Genomic DNA, 19,291 nt, shown 5'->3' on the forward strand with positions numbered 1-19,291 from the left:
CTTCTGTACCTTGGTGAATGCTCTAGTATTTACTAGATATAGGGTAGTCTGGTATATAAAAGAGGGTGACAGAGTAATGTAATGTGTGTGTAGATAGTGAGTAATTGAACTGCAGTCAGAAGTATTATTGACGTTCGTTGATATAGCGTTTGTTTTAGTGCGATTGTTGAAAATAAGTGTATCGTAAAGTTGTAATACAAAGAATAAACCAGTTTTATTAAGAAAAGAACTTGTGTCGCTAAAGTTTCGTCGGAACGAAGTTACGAAAAGTTAATTAACAAACGGAGACGTAACATTATTTTACCAGAAACCTACTTGCTTTCTCCAAGTCCTTCTGCACTTCATCTCATTTTAAAATACCACAGCATTGCATTGAAATTAGTTTTTAAAATAAGAACTGTTCATACTATTACAAGGTCAATTTTCTTTTAAGTTGTCAGGGGCACAATTATGATCGTTAGTATGTAATTTATTCATTACAGCATTCTGATTCATGCCCCTGTAATAGGATGAAAATTAAATTTCTCTTACTTGAGCTTTTTTCTCTACTGAGTGAGAGAACAATTCTTCAAGCCCTATGGGAACCTGTTAGGTATGGTGGTATTACTGGCTCATGCAACATGATTTTCTGTTACTATAAGATCTTTGGCCAGCTCTCCAGTTGAGCACTGGTCATAAGACTGAATGACATTCATTTAGAGAATTTAGGGAGAATTTTCAACAAATGGCAAAAACATAGTACTGCTGTTTTCTCAAAATTTGAGTAAATTAAACTGAAACGATGTTTTTAATGAGTAACTGGTTCAGCTTTATACTGCATGAATTAGCAAGATTTTAATCTTCTTATGTATTAAATATATTTCTTGTACACAAAAATTGTACTCTACTTGTTGGTCTTTTAACCCTAGAACTACCTGTTTCTGAAACACTTTCTGAAGTTCTTAATATTAGAAATCAATGACATTATAACATCAAATTTGTTATTTTTCTTTTATTGTACTCTCACCACTTCACTTTACAGCTTATCCAGGAGCATTCCACTAAAACACAAACAATAACTGACAGAACAAAGCTTCAAATGGTTTAAATAATAAATTCTAATCAAATCTATATCATGCATTTCTTCATTGTTCATTTGACATATGAAGTTGTTAAGTAGTAAAGTTTATTGCTGAAAGAATTGTATTGTTGAAATAATTGACTGCTACTTGTAGTAAACAAAAGTTCTACCCAAGTTACAGATTGAAATGACAAAAGATAAGATGAAAAAATAAAATAAAGTTATAGGTGCCATCCTTTGTCCCTATTCATCTGTGGCCTAGCTGTTTGATGAGAACTTCTTTAAAATTTCTGTCAATGTACTTGATGGCTTTGGTAAGGATTTCTACAGAGAATGGTAGTTTCATGTCAGGTGTTATTTGTCCATGATTAGTTAAAAATTATCTGCATTTGTGCTTCTTTCATGTTGTTCTTTATAAATAGAGTGAATATGTTGTCAGATCCTTGTGTTTATTGCTCTTATGGTTTCCCCAATGTATGTATGATGACAGATGTTATGTGTAAACTGGTAAACAATATTGGATATAAGACACCCATCTTTAGATTGCAAACACATTTTTGTAAGACAGTTTGCTTTATTACATTGTGGAGTAGTGTAATGAGAATTTAAAAGTTTGCTTTTTATGGTTGGATGTGGCCATTCTTTCCAAAAAGTATACTTGAATATATTGGCTTCCCTTGAATAAACTTTTTATTCTGTTCAATGGAACCATTACAATGAAAATGGAGAAGCAACTAAACCTCTGCTTGCTATGAACAACAGCAAAAGTAATTGTAATACATAGTAAAATGTCACAAACTCAATCTCTACTATTGAAACTGATAACATAGATTCCGACATTAATTCCATTTCTGAAATTTGTTCAACTACAGATGTAACAAATCATGCAGCTTCCAAGAATCTCAGTAAACACTCTTTTGATACTAACAAGCAACAACCATTCCATGCTAATAAAAATATTAAAACAAAAGTTGTAGATATGAGGAAAAAGGTCAGGAATGTTTTACAAATACATAGATATCATCAAGCCAAACCTAACTTACATCCCCAAGAACAGTTAATTCTTAAAAAGATTATTAGAGATTATAATATCATTATCAATGAATTGAACAAATGTAAATGTTTTGTATATATGAGCAGAAATGCCTACGACCGAAAAAAAAAAATATTTGATCACCTAAAAGATGAGAATAAGTTTCAAATACTTTACAGGGACCCCACCAAAAACATTTAGATGAAAGCTAAAGAGATTATTTATGAACTTACAAAACAAGTATTTTCTCTAGATGAACTTAAACCCTTTAATAGCCACATTCCAGAATTATACGGTTTACCAAAAGAACATAAACTGGATATGTCAACCTCTAAATCTAAGCCAAAAAATTCTGTAATTTCCTTGATATACATCTACCCCCCAAGATTATACAGGATGCCTATAATTTCAGCTTGAATTTTGCTTCATATCTCATATGTTTTGGAGGCATTTTGATGTTCAACTATTAAATATATCACTGAAATGACAACTATAGTGTACATTGTGACCTTTATGAGATCATTTCCTAGAATTTCAAAAGAAAGGCTCTGATTGGTTTTTACTACTGTGCAATTCATTCTGCCAAAGTCAGTGTTTCATCCACTGACAATTGAGAATTTTCCTACATTTTTTGTATGCATTGTATAAGTCAACACCCCTTTTTTGGAATATCATTCTCTCATAAAAAAAAAAAAATAAAAAAAAATATGTATGGCATAATATATATGCACATCTTAGAAATAAGGGCACTAGTCAAGTGGTGTCGAAATACCAACACTGGCTCTACTTTTTGGCTTAGATACATCGATGATGTGTTTAGACTAGGGAATGATGGCCTTCCTTTTGTAATCAAATTTTTAGACTTTATAAATTACATAGATTTCAACATCCAATTAACCCTTAATCACTCAAATGACAAGAGGATTATAGATTTTCTTGACATTATCTTAACAATTAACAAGGATGATAATATACAAGCTACCTTGTTTCACAAACCAATTAAAATACTTCCTTTCCTTAACTTCAACTCCCATCATCACAAAGTTTCCAAGAAAAGTGCAATTACTGGAGAATTGAACAGAATTGATCACGAATATAGTGAAAGAATAACAACTTGCTCTGAACTAAAATCACTCCTTTTGAGCAATGAATGTCTACCTTCTTACAACAAATTTTCAAGATCTATAATGTGCAAAAGTCAGCATCACACTTCCAACATGAAAAACACAGATAGGAGGAAAAAAAGACAATTTTCCAAAGATAACAGAAAAAAGATTATGGTACCACTAATTGATGACACTATCTCCAAGAAAACAAAAACTATAATCAGAAAACCTGAACTGCTGATTAAAGTTATAAAATGGCCAAGTCCAACCCTCAGAAGCCACCTCTTTCGAAATCTCGGTACACTACCCTACAATGTAACAAAACTTGTTTGCAATTTAAAGATGGGTATCTTGTCTCCAGTGTTGTTTGCCAGCTTACACGTACCATACACACACACAAGGATATGAGAACATATTTACGCTCTTTATAAACAATAACATGAAAGAAGTGCAGTTGCAGATAATTTTTTAACTAATTGTGGACAAGTAACACCTGACATGAAACAACAATTCTCTGTACATATCCTTACCAAAGCCACCAAGTACACTGACAGAAATTTTAAAGAAACTCTTCTCATTGAAAAACTATGACCACAGATGAATAGGGACAAAGAATGACATCTATAATTTTAATTATTTTATTTTGTGATCATATCTTTTGTTATTTCAATCTGTAACTTGGATATAACTTTTGCTTACTACAGGTAGTAGTTAATTATTTCAACAATACAATTGTTTTAACAATAAGCTTTACTACTTAATATATCAAATACATGCTACAGATTTAATTATAACTTATTGTTTAAACCATTGGAAGCTTTGTACTGTCAGTTATGGTTTTTGTTTTAATGGAATGTTCCTGGAGAAGCTGTAAAGCGAAATGTTGAGTGTCCAATGAAAGAAAAATAACAAATTTAGTGTTCTAAGATCATTTCTTTCTTGTATTAAAATGTCTTTTATACACCAATATGCACTACAGAAATTAAATGATAACATTTTCTGAAATAGTGATGTACCAAATTGCTTGGGGATCCATGATTTTATTGGTTACAGAGCCCCTAATAACATATGAGCCACAAAGAAAAAATATAATAAGAATATTGTGAATTTTGCTGTTAATTCCACTAATTACTGTTGGGGTATCTTACATGACTTCACTGGGTTTTTATCTTTATCAGTTCTTTATAAGTTAAGACAAAAGCACTCAATACAGTAGAGTTTGTAGACCCCATTGGTGATGAAAAGTGTAAAAACTATTTGATAATTTAATGGTTAATATGAAATATATTTTCCTTCTCTTTATAAATGTATTTACATTGTATGTATGTAGTGTTTTTATAATTATATTTTCATGGATTTTTGGTATCATTTTATCCAAATGAAATATAATTTTGGGTATCAGAAGTGACCTAGAATTTGAAAGAATTCATGCACAGATGTTTTGTATGTTATACTTAACTTATTTTGGAGCCTTGCCATGTCATTACAGTCCATATTGCCATGCATCTTTCCTATAGCCTTGCAGTCTAATTTCTGTGTAAAAGGTTATGGTGAAAGACTGTCATGTCTAAAACACACCAGTCCTCCTTGCATGCTTTCTTATTCCACCTAATTTGAGGACAACAGTTTCCCAGCTCCAGTTTCAACAGTCAGATCATGCAGAAACCCACAGATCCTGCAAGTTGGCTGGTATATTTTCATGTGTTGCATCTAGTAAGTTGACTGGTATGTTTTTGTATTGAATAACATCAGTCCTTCATCTATGAAAAATGCACGAGAGCTGTAAACAGCTCCTACCAAACAGCTACAGGTAGCAGCATGCCACTGAACTATCATGATTTTCAATCAATATAGCAGTCATTGTGGCCATATGTCATGCAGAAGGTACTTCATCAAATGCAATTTAGGTCATGATTACATTTGTGGAAATCCTTGTAGGTAGTCTAAATTTGGCTAGTAATTACTATCCAATTTTGCAATTTAAAGTTTAAAATGCTGATTTAGTTTCTCAGTTACAAATATCTGAAGTCTGTATACAATAATATAGATTGAAAATGTTGTATTAAAGTGTGTGTAACATTGCTAGTCTAAACCAGTTAAGAATAAAGTATCAGAGTCATAATAGCTAACAGGGTCACGTGAAGTCATCTGTGAGCTAGTCTGTGTTTACAACTGACAGCATGGCCAATACCAAGATAAATAATAATAGGATCTGAATTCAAAAGTATTTGTTCCTTGGTAAGAATATAAGAACAAGTAATGGGCCTAAAACAGTAGGCATCATGACAGACTTGATGGGAAGCTTTAACAAGCCCCTGCAAAACTCATTTTATGGGCACTTTTGAGCATCAGTGTGATGATGCCTGTCATTTGTTAAGGACTGTAACATGAATATCAGTTTCTTTCTCTTGCTACTTGAGATATGCAGATGTTGAATGGGAGGTATCATGGGAAACCTTATTTTGTTGAATTCATATGCCATTGGCCTCATTTTTAGACAAAGATCCTCCTTGATTATGCTGCATGAGATATGTGGTCAGCTTTTGCCACAGATCTTGGTGTATATGGATTCTCATCTATTACAAAACAACACTGCTAACCATGGCTAGGGTATGACTTGTTGCAGGCCTCATTGTGGATGGTTCTGGTACTCCAAGTTTATCCATATTCTTTACTTTACCTAACAATGCCTTGTGGTAGGCAAAGGTTATTTTCCTACTCTTGACTTGAAATTTATGAAAGACTAAAGGAAAGGAATTTGGTAAATAACATCTGCAGTCAATCATGATTTTCAATAGACTAATTATGACTAACAAATGTCCTTGTTTTACTGGCTTAGGTTGTTTTAGGAAGATAATTTGAAAGTTTTTATTGGTGCATTCATTATTCATAACATGTGGACAACAAGGGACCATCTGGTCTTTCAAGGCTGCCCCTGTACACCCACTCCGGAAATAAAGTAAACATTTAGATCTACATTTCATTTTTCAGCAAATCATCTTGCTCTCTTTAAATTATTGTTAGATGCCAGCCTCACTGTTATTGGTGGTGTAACTCATTCCTTAAGCTAATCACCGTTTCAAAACTAGACATCTTAACTGGAGCATAGCCTGTCCTTTCACAGTCTTAAACTTGTATTCTCTAACTTTAATGTTTTCAGAATACAGTAAAAAGAAATTAGAGACCTTTATTTTATCAACCTCTTTATTAGTCTTGTAAACCTATCCCTAATAGATAACTCTTCCATCCTCAGAATCATTCAAGTAGATATCTTCTGAATCCTTTCAAATAAGTCAATATTTTTTCTTAGATAAAAATACCAAAATCCTAATTATTATTCTAAGTGAGGCTTAAATAGTGATTTGTGTAGAGATAACTTTTGCCTTGTAATGTCAACAAATACAACCTACAATTCTATTAGCTTACTAACAGCAACAGATCTTTGCCTCAGTGGTCCTTAACTGAATTAAATTCTTGCTGAGATACTTTTCAGTCATGCTGTTCAATGAATTTCTGTCCATATTAAATGCATGATTCAAAAATTACCTTGCACTTCTTACAGCTAAAGGTCGTTTGCCAAAAAACAAAAAACAATGTTTTTGGCACAATGAAAGGTAAAATTTTTATTAGTTACAAGTGACTAGTTTTGGTAACACAGTTACCATCATCAGAGCTAGTATATACAATGTTAGCATATATTGAGCTACAATTGTTGATTAGTGACTTCATTTTTAAAAACAAGTGGTGGAAAGTAAATTGTAAATGAGTGATTACTTAAGATAAATAAGTATTCCAATAGGACATGTTGATTGGTCTATCATCTCTATTTATATACACATATCTGTTTTTAATTATACAAATACTCTCTCTTAAGCTCCTTCGTATGATTGTTTCTGCATTCTTAAGGTCTTTACATTTTTCCAGTCATAATTACCAACACAGTTCCATAAATGTTCAGCTACAGTAGAGGACATAGTGTTGCCATATACTGGTGTTCTTTCAATGTTTTTTTTTTATTTTATACTTGCTTATCCCATGTAAATTTTACTACAGCTACAAATGATTTGCTAAATTCTGTTTGTATCTCCAATTTTTTTTTAGGATCTTTGAGTGTTTGTATTGAGATGGTTGACAGTTTTGTGTTGTGGAATTAATGCTACTTTTTATCCATTTAATTGGAATGCTTTAGAAATTTTTTCTGAAATCCCAAGGAAAAATGGTATACTAATGAACTTTTTTGAGATGTCTTTAAGGGAGTTAATTCAAAGTATTTCATTTGTAGATGTCTTTTGTTCATTTTTTGGAAAACTCTGTCAACAATAATAGGGTCAAAACCTCTATCTACTTCTACTGCTTTTAAATATACTTTATCGTTGTTTATATCTGTAATATCAGAACATATATTAATAACACACCAAGTGTATGTGTAAAATGTGCTTAGTTTCTGACTTACAGGATGGTTAGTTATAATGTAGTGGTATGCTGAAAGCAAAAGGTTTTTGAAATGCACTGAATTTTAATTTATTATAATGTCTTTGAACAAGAACATCTAAGAACATGTATGTCAGTTTTTGTGTTTTGTACTCTTAATATAGTAGCACAATGTATTTGAGAAGAAATTACCAATTGATGTTAATAATTTTGTAAAACCTTAACATCTTCAATACAGCTAGAAGAAGAAGAAGAGTTAAATGTCATCAGCAATTATACTAAATTATTGATTATGCTAACTCAACTTGTAAGATATTTTTGCATACTATTCATAATGTAATTACAGTAATTAAAAAGTTTTTCTTCCATGTATTTCAACTCAAATTATAAAATAATTTAGAAAATACACTGCTAATGTTTTATTTTAAAATAAGTGATAACAGTGAATTAACCATTTTGTTATTTCCCTTTGGTGGATGATAGTGTTGCGCATTTAAAAGGAGTTATTTCTAAGGAGTGCAAGATTCCTGAAGAAAAACAAGTTCTTTTGGCCAGTGGAGGTGAAACTTTGGATCATCCAAACCGTGTTTGTAGCTATAGTGCAGGAACTGACACAAGCCCAATTTTCCTTTTCAGCAAGGTAGCAATAGAGTCACCTTCTCCACCTGTACCAAGTATTGATTATGGGACAAGTGAGCTCTATTTTATAAATTTTCCTTTGTTATTATGTTTTAGTATTTTTTCATACTGAAATGAGGTTTAGAAAGTATTAAGCATAATCACAAATATACATACATACATAAAGATTGTTAAGGTACATAAAATATTAGTTATAGTAGGTTTAGTGATAAATTTACACAATGTAAATGTTGTGAGAAGTATCCTTCTCTTAGGAACAAGTTAGATTTATAATTCAGTTACTTGGTTCATGTGAGGAGTTGTCAATTTGTGGAATTGAAATCCTACCAGCACTGGGTAGATTGTTTAGGGATTAGAGCTGGTTGAATTACTAGATTAATCAATACAATCACTTACCTATGAGCAGCAAATACATTGTTAAATTTTTTCATAAACTAAGCAATTAATTAAATTCATGATTAATCGATTACTGTCACAAAAAAGTCAACAATTTGAAATTATTGTTTGATTATTCCAATAATCAATTAATCAAAATTATAATTAAATCAAGTGTCATGAAGATAATCAAATAATTGTAATTAGTAGTCCTCATTATTACTATTACTGAAAATGAGAAGCATAATTCTTTCTTTATTCATTCAGCATATCTAAATGAATTTACATGTTTTTATTCACTTTGCAGTTTCACACTACTTGTTACCCTTAATTTTCAATTCTAATAAAAGTTGCCAAGTTTGTCAGTAGCTTTACTTAAAATCTACACTGTAGCTAAATATTGAATAATGTCAATACCACGGTGGCCTCTTAGCTATTGGGCATTGGCAATTCTCCCTCATGTCATCAAAGAGACCAACTTGGTCTTATTGACATTCCTGAGCCCTAACACAGTGTGATCGGGGTCAACCTGTTGTCAACTGCTCGTAATACTGGCATCAGGTTATCACAGAGACTGATGCAATCTTACAGTCATCCCATGAGACAGCATGATTGGGGTCAACCAAAATTGACTATTATGGAGTATATATAGCTGCAAGTCTGCAATATGACTTAAACTAACCTTACAAATATTAAAACCATAAAATCTGACTGTGGGAGCTAGCTTATTCTCTTGCCTGTAATTATTGTAGACGCCCATGCTTGTGTAATATTGTTACAGTTGTTGCACTATCCTATTCATTCTTGTTTTTGTTTTTTTAATTGACTTCATCCTTTTATTATGTATTTGAATAATTATTACTTAATGTTGTATACGTAGGCACAGATCTGGGGGATCTAGCTCCCCCTCCTTTTTTTTCAAAGATTAATTAAAAAAAGCCAGACTGTGTGTTTGTTTTTTTAGGTGAAGTAAAACAAATACATTTAGCATCTCCACCCACTTTTTTGCAGCTGCTTTCCCCCACTTTCCCTTTTTTTAAATAATTATTTTTCAATCATACAAAAAAGGCTTCTGAAGAAAAAAATGATACAAACACAGTTGATTCATTTTGCCCTCTTTCTGTATTTATCATAAATTCTGTATTGTTTTGATGAAAAAAATTAAACAAAGAGGACCTTTTTTTTTTACATGAACCCTTTGAAAATAAGTAAGAACCTTCAAATATAGGGTGCAAACTTACTTGCAAAAAGGTCATTTGAAAGAAAAGGACCTCCTCCTTCAATGTTTTGAAAACTTGGGATGATAAATATATTCTTTTTTTTTTACTTGGTCTTAAGCACAAAGCTACACAATGAGTTATCTGTGTTGTGCCCACTGCAAATATCAAAAGCCAGTTTTTAGCATTGTAAGCCCCTAGGCTTACCACTGAGCCATAGCAGGCAAATAGCCAGACATTCTTACATTACTATATAGTATCAAAAAGAAACATTAGGTGTCAGTGTTTTTATTTGATTGGGCTAATAATTACCCCAAAAGCTTTTTGAGGTCTAATGAAAAGCAGGATTACCATGGCAAAACAAAATAACATCTTTGGATGTTTTGGAATTTACACATTCCATCATAAGCAATCTAAAATATTTCAAACCACATAACTATATAACAAACACTACAAGCTATAATATGGAGAACAAATATTTATACAAAATATACAGAAGGGAAGAAATAATATTTGTATTATTTCATTTTCAGCTTAATGAATATTTTTTAAGGTTTTATGAAATCAACACAGCTCGATTCTACAGCAATGCAGTTAAGGATTCAGCCAGTAATTAATTATTTCTAAGTTAATTCCACAATATGAATGTCAATTAAGTGTTGCTATAGTAAATTGTCATGCTTTGACTTTTTTTAGACACTGACAATGTGTCTAGATTAAAGATTTATGGAGTTTTTGAGTCCTTTTTAACTCGCCATACAGTAATGTAAATTAATTTAGGTGTGTGAATAATATTATGGCATTACTCCTTATTTATTATTCGATAATATACAGTGGACTAGCTCTTTAATGGTTATATTACAGACTTCTTTTCATCAATGTATTCATCATGTTAGTATTGTTTAGGATACCTATATCTCTTATAACATAGACTAGTTACAGAACCAATGTTTTATTATTTAGAAGTTAATTCTCATGAGAAATATGCTTTATGTATCACTGATGTCTAAAATATGCCAAAATGCAAGTGTTATAAATAATGACTTTTCAAATAAAATTTTGAAATCAGGCATCTTGTTTACCAATGCTATAATTTTTTTTTCTAAATATAATTATAACTAGTTAGTTTAATCAAAAAATTTTAAATGTTTGTTATTAACTGACTTTAGTTTCTTATTTATCATGTACTAGAAATAAAGATATAAGCTTTGAAAGGCTATATTATAACTTAATTGAGCTAATAATTTCAGAATCCATTAGTATCCATTTAACTGCCTTATTTAAGTTACTTTAGGATCATATGGTTAACTTTGATTAACTCAAAATGGTATAATATTAAAATGGAAGTTTCTTCTTCCATATAAAAAATACTGGTAATTTGGTTTCAGTGTTACACAGCTAACTTTTAGAAAGTAAATTTGTATTATACCATCATTGCAAAAATTAAATATTACTGGGGCTAGTGTGAAGAAGTTAAATGTTGTTACTTGAACACAATAATACAACATTATCTGAATTGACTTTCTGATTTAATTCTTATTTATTCCCTAATAGTTTTCAAACCTCATAAGATAATACTATAACTATCAAAAGTTTTATAGTGCAAAGTATATTTGCTATTTTGATTTTTTATTATGTTTTACTTTGAATATAGGCTACTTGAAAAATATAAAAAAATACTAGGTTCTTACTTTGGCTAAGTGTTTGTTTGTCTAACGAATTGGTGATTGTTGTATTACTACATCATAATACCCTATAATGTGTGGGACATTGTAGGTCTTGGTTGGGTTATAAATACATGTCCAAAATGTAGGTCGAGTTAGTTATATAGATAGGTAGATCTAGACTGCATGATTGTGAGTTTAGCCATAAAGAGCATATAGTGATGATTTTAAAGTGAAGTTATCACAGATTGTATTGTAATAAAAATGTGGAGAATAATAATTCATCTTGTCAAATTGTGTTCTAAAGTAACTGAACTAGCCGGTATGAAATTTGACAAAAAAAAGAATTATTTAAAGCTCTGGATATATCTTTGATAACCAACAGTGTAATGAACATTTGTAAATACGGGTGACTTATTTTGATATATTATCTTAAAACAAGTGGACTGTGTGCTGTTTGTTTATTGTTGAAATTTATTGCAAACAAGTCAGAGACACCTACTGAAAATAATCCATTCTATATATAAAACCTGTCAGAGACAATGCAACAGGTGAGCGTGTAACCCTATTTTGAAAAGCCAGCAAGCACAATCCAGGAAATTGGGCAGAACACCCCTGCTGCTGGCTTTTTCTATGATAGTCCATGAAATAGATACAATCAGACAATAGTCAGATATATAGATACACTATGAGGATATCTCAAGTGGTCTTGCATAACTTCCCATCTCACAGAGAGCATGTATGGAGCCATGACAGATGATATGATCTCTTTCCATTACTCTGGCTGTCAATGCTTTCAGTAGAGTTGGTTTCCTCTTTTCCTTTATGTATATCTAACTCTGTCTTTTATCTCAGGTCCTGGCCTTTATTCTTGACATTCCTTGTTGTGTTCTCTTTATGGTACTCCTTTGACTGGCTCAACCTTGGTTCCCTCTACTTTACCTACATGACAACCTGACCCCGTCTTCCCCTGCTAACTATATCCTTTGCTTCAATCTTGCATGTCACTATTCCATCAAGGGCTCTTATTTCTCCATGTTCATGTTTGAGACATGTCCCATCCTTTGCTTGTAGAATCTGACTCTTGAATCATGCAGCCTTCTTCATTTATCATTCCATTTCATCCATCTAATAGTGTAAGTAGTGTGTCTTTTGCTGTTGGTCCATTTGTCATCACCTTCATCTTGACCAATCTACTGTTGGCCATCTCTCCTCTTTCTTTGCCTGGCTGTTCAACCATGGATTAGCTGTTTCCACCATTGCCAGTTATCATGCGACCTTGTCCACAAAATTTTCCCTTTCTCGATATCACAGGGTGTTTTCCTCCCCAGTTCTCTCCACCTTATTCCATTAATTCCTTCTCCATAAACCCTTTCACCTCACTCCCATTCCTGAATGGGACCTTGGTGTCAATATGTTTGCTCATACACGTGAATCTTTCAAGTCATTGGCAACTTGCACCTAATACTGTCTTTCTCTCAAAACCTATTTTAACTAACTTATCACACGTGATTGTCTTTTTCAAATATTTATGCTATAGATTCTTCCCATACCCTCATTCATCCCTCTTATATTCTTTTTTACCCTAAGCAGTTTCTTACCTCTATGATTGATCAGACCTAGACAAACTACTCTGCCTTGTTTGTGCCATTTCTTGCTACTTCTCTCGTACCTCACAATTTTGAGGATCCTGTCACTGACTCTTCATTCCTTAGGATTCCTCTTCCTCCAGAGACATTCTCTTTGTACTCTTACATGTTGGGGCTGGTAACTTCTATGTTTAGTTTACTCCTCATTGGGAGTTGATGCTTACAGACTGTTCTACATTTCCTCCCATTAGATTTGTTACCTCACTCATTTCCTTCCTGATAGCTGCTGGATGAAATCCTCAGGAAGTCATGGGGACTACCTTACATACCTTCATCACCAACTGTCTTCTCTTCTGGCTGTATTATCCCCTGAAAGTTACCACCTGCCTCCGTTTGCTATTCTACAATCTACCCACCGTCTCTAGACAAGTAAGTATCTTTTTTTTTCTCATAGCATTCACTTATAGGGTCTTGCTAGGTGATAGGTGGTACCTCCCAGGGTATACTGATTTACGAAATTTCACAGGATAATGAAAAGTGCTCATACTATCCCTCCTGGCTCCATATATCTCCACTATGAGATGGGGTGTTCTGCAAACCACTTGAGGTATTCTTGTGTATATCTATATATCTGACTAGTGACTGATCCAGACAATTCCTATTCTATGGACAACCATGGAAAAAGCCAGCACCAGGGGTGTTCTCCCCATTTCCCTGGCTCATGCTTCCTGGGTTTGCAGAATAATAATAATATATGGTCACTCATTGCGTTGTCTTCAGTAAAAGGTCTTTCCAGACTGAAGGAGCAACAGGGATTTGGGCCTTTTTGTCTGGGTCTCCCCACTGCAAATTCTCCCCCCTTTTCTCATCAAGTGGAGTATGGTAGACCCTTGCCATTTACCAATTCCCAGCCACTAGGGTGGTGAATCATACAGAAACCTCACCAATTGGGACCTAACTGCTGGGGCGAGAACAAAGGTTGAAAATGGAGCAAGTGGTGGCACTGTCAGTGTAGTGCAGTTCACCCCTCCTATAGCTATAACACCTGCCACTTATGCCCTCCTCCTGTGGTCTGAGTCTTTTCAGTTGAGTTGAGATGAGCATACACTATAATGCTGTGCCCTCCTTCTGCAGAAGCTGGAGTCTGTTTAGTAGATTTGAGGCAAGTACATAAGACAATACTGTGTCCTCCTCCTGCAGTATGTGACTGTTGAGTTGAGCAAGCACATACCACTGTCCAGTGCCTTTCTTCTACATTCATTTCTGTTTAATAGTGTTAAGATTCACAACACTCTATACATGTGCTCTTCTCCTGCAGATGTCACCTGTTTAGCTGAGTTCAGATGAGCATGTACTAATAAACTGTGCTTTCCTCCTGCAGCTGATATCTGTTCAGTTGAGTCGAGGTGTGCACACAACATACCACTTTCTATGTGCCCTCCTTCTGAAGCTGGTGTTTGTATAATAAAGTCTGACAATAGAGTTAGGTGAGCACAAGGTATGGTTTGAATGCACCCCAACCATGCTACATGGATTGGCTCTCCAACCTCTTGTGTACCAGTAATCGAACAGCCATGTTCTTATTCTGCCCGTCTTTGAGACATATGTGGCTCGTTTGACTATTCTTTCTTTTATTCCCGGGCAAAGAGTATAAACTGGATGAGATGAGGCCTCTCATGGGTGTGGTCCTATGGAGCTTCTGCCATCAGGTGTCACACCCCATGAACTTCCTATGTGCACTTTCTGAAGGGAGCACATCTAGGTAATTCTTCCATCACTTCAACGTCCCTTCCATCATTTCAACGTGGGATTCTAGCTTGCTATGTCAAGATGTGTGGTACCGTTCAGAAGTTAGCATTTTCCTGATCTGAAAATGTATTTCCAATAGATACTCACCTCTGCAAACACATTCCAACCCATCCTACCCACTTGCAGTGCATATTTTCTTACTTGCCTTGCCAAAAAATCAAGAATCACAAGTGCCAATGCATAGAGGGAGTTAGTGCAGAAGGTTTTTGCTGCATAATAGTATCATTGTGCATTGGTGCAATTCACAAGAAATATGAGATTATCTGGGAGTTCACTAAAAGCTAATGGCATGCAAATCTTTAAGGCAGAAATGTGGGGAAGATAGCCTACTGTGTGAAGATATGAGTATCTATCAGAAATATATTGTCAGATAAGGAAAATGTTAACATCTATTCATTTATCTCATCAGATAGCAACAATTATCAAAGTAAGTTTTCATGTAAAGTAATAGAAAATAAAGGATAGTGTAAGATATAATTCACATCATAAATTTAAATGCTTCTTTTCCTCTTACCTATTTACATTTGTTTGTATACGAGCTTAGAATGTTGGAGTCTAAGGAGATTATAAAATTATGATAGCTCAACTGAAGCAGAAAACTTTATTTTTATTTACAAGGTCCAGATATGAAGATTTATGTAGAAAGTTGCATAGACTTGCCCTCAACATATGAAACTGTGCTTAACAGAGCACATTTAGCCCAGGTATGCAAACGTAAATACAGAAGTAATATACATAAATATTTATAAAGGTGAGTAATACTTCTTTGTGTATTACATACTTATAAGTTATATGTGTATCATGTGTACAAGAACTATAATATGTTTTATTTCTTTTAAAAGGATGGATTAAAGAAGAGGGAATAAATGAAAAATAGTCTGCTTCATAAAAAGTTAATTTTTATAGAATAGTAATTTCAAAACAATGACATAAAAAGAAATATAATTTTATGAAGGTGCTACACAAACTTGTCACATATTTTTGTAATATTTCATAAACTTTTTTTGGCTTCAGATTAACCAACTATGTGTAGATGTTTAGTTGTTTTGATAATTAATTTTTCTCTTCATCATTTCATATTTACCTTTTGAAGTCAAAGCTGAAGGCATAATCTTTTAGCTTATGCTTTTCTGGCATATTTAAGTAAAAAGAAAAAAAAATTAATGTACAAATGTACTCACCTACCATTCTAAAAGGTTAATCTTGCATTTTTATACTCATAGACCTTCATCAGGTAAGTGTAGAGATCAAGAAATTGTAATAAAAATTAAAGTGTTCAGAATTTATAAGGCATAAGAATGTATGGAATACATTCTTTAATGTTTTGCTATGCTAAATGATTTTTTTTATCAGCATTTGTTCCTGTTAATTTTATTGTTACACCTCATTAATATAATTTTTTATGTAAAATGCTACTATATGTTGAGATTAAAAGTATTAATATAACTAGATAGTTATAATGTGTGACTTGATTGGTATTACTTTAAATTAATAGTTTTACTTGATTCCAAGGGTTAAATTAATGGTCTTCTGTTTATATGTATATCTTGTTATGGTCAGTCATATGTTATCAAATATATATTGGTTTTGAAAATATCTCTCTACCCCTGTTTTACTCCTTTGACACTTTTTGTACTTGGAACTTTTTTGAAGTTGTTTGAAAGTAGAGCTAACAGTGATATTGATTTCACTTTTATTAAATATCTCAGCAATTTCATGAATTAGCCAAAAAACAAGCAAGTACTTGTAAGAATCTAGTTCATGACCAACATCTTCAGCAACAAGGGTGGGCAGCTGTTGTAGCCAACCTTGATGATATTACCCGGTAAATGTTTATTTTTTCTTTATTTCTGCTATAGCTATTTATATTGACCTGTTATATAGTAATATTCTGAGATTTCAAGTAATGTTGGCAATTATATAGCAATTTCAAGAAAGAAAAAAATAATTTGCATAGTTAATATGCTCGAAAGGTAAAGGAAATTTGAAAAACTAAGTATAGAAAAAATTCATATCAAACAAAATGTCTGCCCTTAGAGAGCTTTTGAGCTCACTGTTATGTCAGACTTTTAATAATAAGATACTATGTAAGAAGCTGAAATGGTCTGTTTTTAATTCATTTCAGTTTTATCAGTGTATTCTTTGTGTGTTGCATTAGTATTAACTTTTGTAATAAGATAATTCATTACAACTTAATTATAACTTCTTGGTAGATAAATTTTGCTGTCAGATAAATCTTTATAATTGTGCACATAAAGTGTAGTTTTCTTCTTTTTTTCATAGTTCAACACAGCATTACATTCTAACTAATGATACCATGTTTTTGATGAAATGTGGCTCTGTTTTTGATAATTAATTTTGGTTTTGAAATTAGTGCATTTAGGAGTAGAACTGAAACTTTTAAGCAGAACTTCAGTGAGTATCTACAGAGCAGGAGCTATAAAGTTGAACTTCTCCATAAGTAAGTCCACTTTCTTTGTTTTTTCCTTGCCATAGAGTACAAGATAATTCTCAAATCTTCCTCTTCTACTTTTGTTTTATCACAACACGAAGTTATCAGTTGTAAAATTTTTTGTTCGTTTATTTTTAAGGCCATTCTGAGAGAGATGTTTCTCAAATATTTTTTAATGTAGTTTGATTGCAAAATTTCTTCAAACATTAAACAAGAACTAACAGAGACCTATAAAACATTTGTAGTCAATTTAGTATCTTTATCATATCAGTAATTCTAGAATACCAAAGGATTCTGATTGCAGACACTGTATGGCCTATGCTTGATAAAGTAATAAATTAACACTGTAACTTGTGTACATGTTTTGTTTTAGTTTAGTTAAAGCTAAACTTTATAGTACTTAATACTCTCAATAAGTAAACTTATTATGATATTCTAAAACCTAATGTTAGACAAAATATTTGCTAAAGTTTATTTACATCCACTGAAATGAAGTGCACATGCATGCACATTTAGATAGTAAGATGCATGTGCACTTTCAGGACAGATAAAAACTAAGTATTATTATAATAGATTATTATGTATTTTCAGTTCTGATAAAAGCTCATTTGGCTTTTATTGTGCTTTTCTTTGTGTATTATGTTTATAAATATCATAATTTTCCTTTTACTCTACTGTATCACATTTCTTAATTAATACCTTTGAAATTAATAAAAAAACTACTCAATTTAATCCATAAGGACATTTTTAGTAACTCACCATGGGGTTCAAGGTTTGTGGCCTGTTGCTATAAAAACTTGTTCCTTACTTTGGGCCTATGAGTGCCATAGAAGAGTGATGGTCAAACTCCTCCATTTGGTCTGACTGTAATTATCTTCCCTTTAGTTAATCAGTTCAAAATTAGGGAGAGCTGTACAAAGATAACCCCTTGCATAGCATTGCTGAAACATTTGGAAACAAACAATTATATGTATATGTATAAAAGTTTTGATAAATATGTCCACATAGTGTATGATATTTTGTTATTGTTGTATGAATAACTTTCTGACATATTGTATATTAAATATATCTTAATATCTTATAAAGGTTTTTGATTCCTTTAGTTTAAAAAAAAAACTGCTCATCATAGAGTTAGCATTATATTTTTTGTATATTTAGAAATATTGTATTTATAAGCACCTTATAGTATTTTTGTACTTGTGTGTGTATATATATATGTGTATATATATTTATCCAGTTTTAGCCATGATTTAAGCCTTCTGTCCAAGATACCTATCTTACCATCTCTGTTATGTGGAGTGTCCCAACAGGTGACAGATTCTTTACATGGAGATAGTACTGCATTGACCTTGTTACAGTGGATAAGTTCTCAGGTTAATTAAGTGTATTAATTATTTAACTTATTTTCTGTTATGAGTTAGATATGATTTAATTTTACATATCTTCTTCAATAGAACATGGTGAAGAACTTATCATAGAGAGGCTGAAATATTATTTAAAAATCAAAAGCAGGAGAACTATAAGTATATAATTGAAAATAAGACATTTATTTTATATTTATCATGTAGGTATATCTATGAGAGTAGTAAGTGGTAAATGCTTTGATTTATATAGCTGTGTTAGCATACACACCTATTTTAGCTTAATGTATACTAAAGTATGTAATAAATGATATAGGTTTTTGCAGCTAACCATGTTAAAAATATAAAGTATACACCTGGAAAAAAGTTAAGCACCCCCGTGTTTTTTTCAGGTGATTCAGATTCGACATTCTTGTGACTGATTATAAATTACCATTCAATCTAAACGTGTTTATCAAATGAAATTATGCATTGTTGGGCACAGAAAACAGATTATACACCGTAAATAACAATTTTTAATTTACATATCATGACATCAAAATATGGACAGTTTTC

At 32.3% G+C, this 19,291-nt stretch overlaps 1 protein-coding gene across 4 annotated transcripts in view; it reads left to right on the forward strand.

The window, feature by feature from the left end:
• Positions 1-19,291, forward strand: part of LOC106464521 (RB1-inducible coiled-coil protein 1-like) — a 131,708-nt gene that overhangs the window by 6,705 nt on the left and 105,712 nt on the right. For 3 of the 4 annotated variants that reach the window (XR_002611856.1, XM_013924670.2, XM_022392721.1), the window contains exons 3-7: positions 8,114-8,322; positions 15,542-15,627; positions 16,633-16,748; positions 17,298-17,384; positions 18,613-18,748. Coding sequence is in view for 3 of the 4 variants with exons in the window: in XM_013924670.2 (XP_013780124.1) it covers positions 8,114-8,322; positions 15,542-15,627; positions 16,633-16,748; positions 17,298-17,384; positions 18,613-18,748 (634 nt within the window). In the remaining variant the exon portion in view is untranslated. Of the gene's footprint in view, positions 1-8,113; positions 8,323-13,449; positions 13,544-15,541; positions 15,628-16,632; positions 16,749-17,297; positions 17,385-18,612; positions 18,749-19,291 lie in introns of those variants that run through there. The other variant, XM_022392727.1, reaches the window with a different exon arrangement.

This window comes from Limulus polyphemus, unplaced genomic scaffold, assembly GCF_000517525.1.
Source record: "Limulus polyphemus unplaced genomic scaffold, Limulus_polyphemus-2.1.2 Scaffold61, whole genome shotgun sequence".
NCBI classification, from domain to species: Eukaryota; Metazoa; Arthropoda; class Merostomata; order Xiphosura; family Limulidae; genus Limulus; species Limulus polyphemus.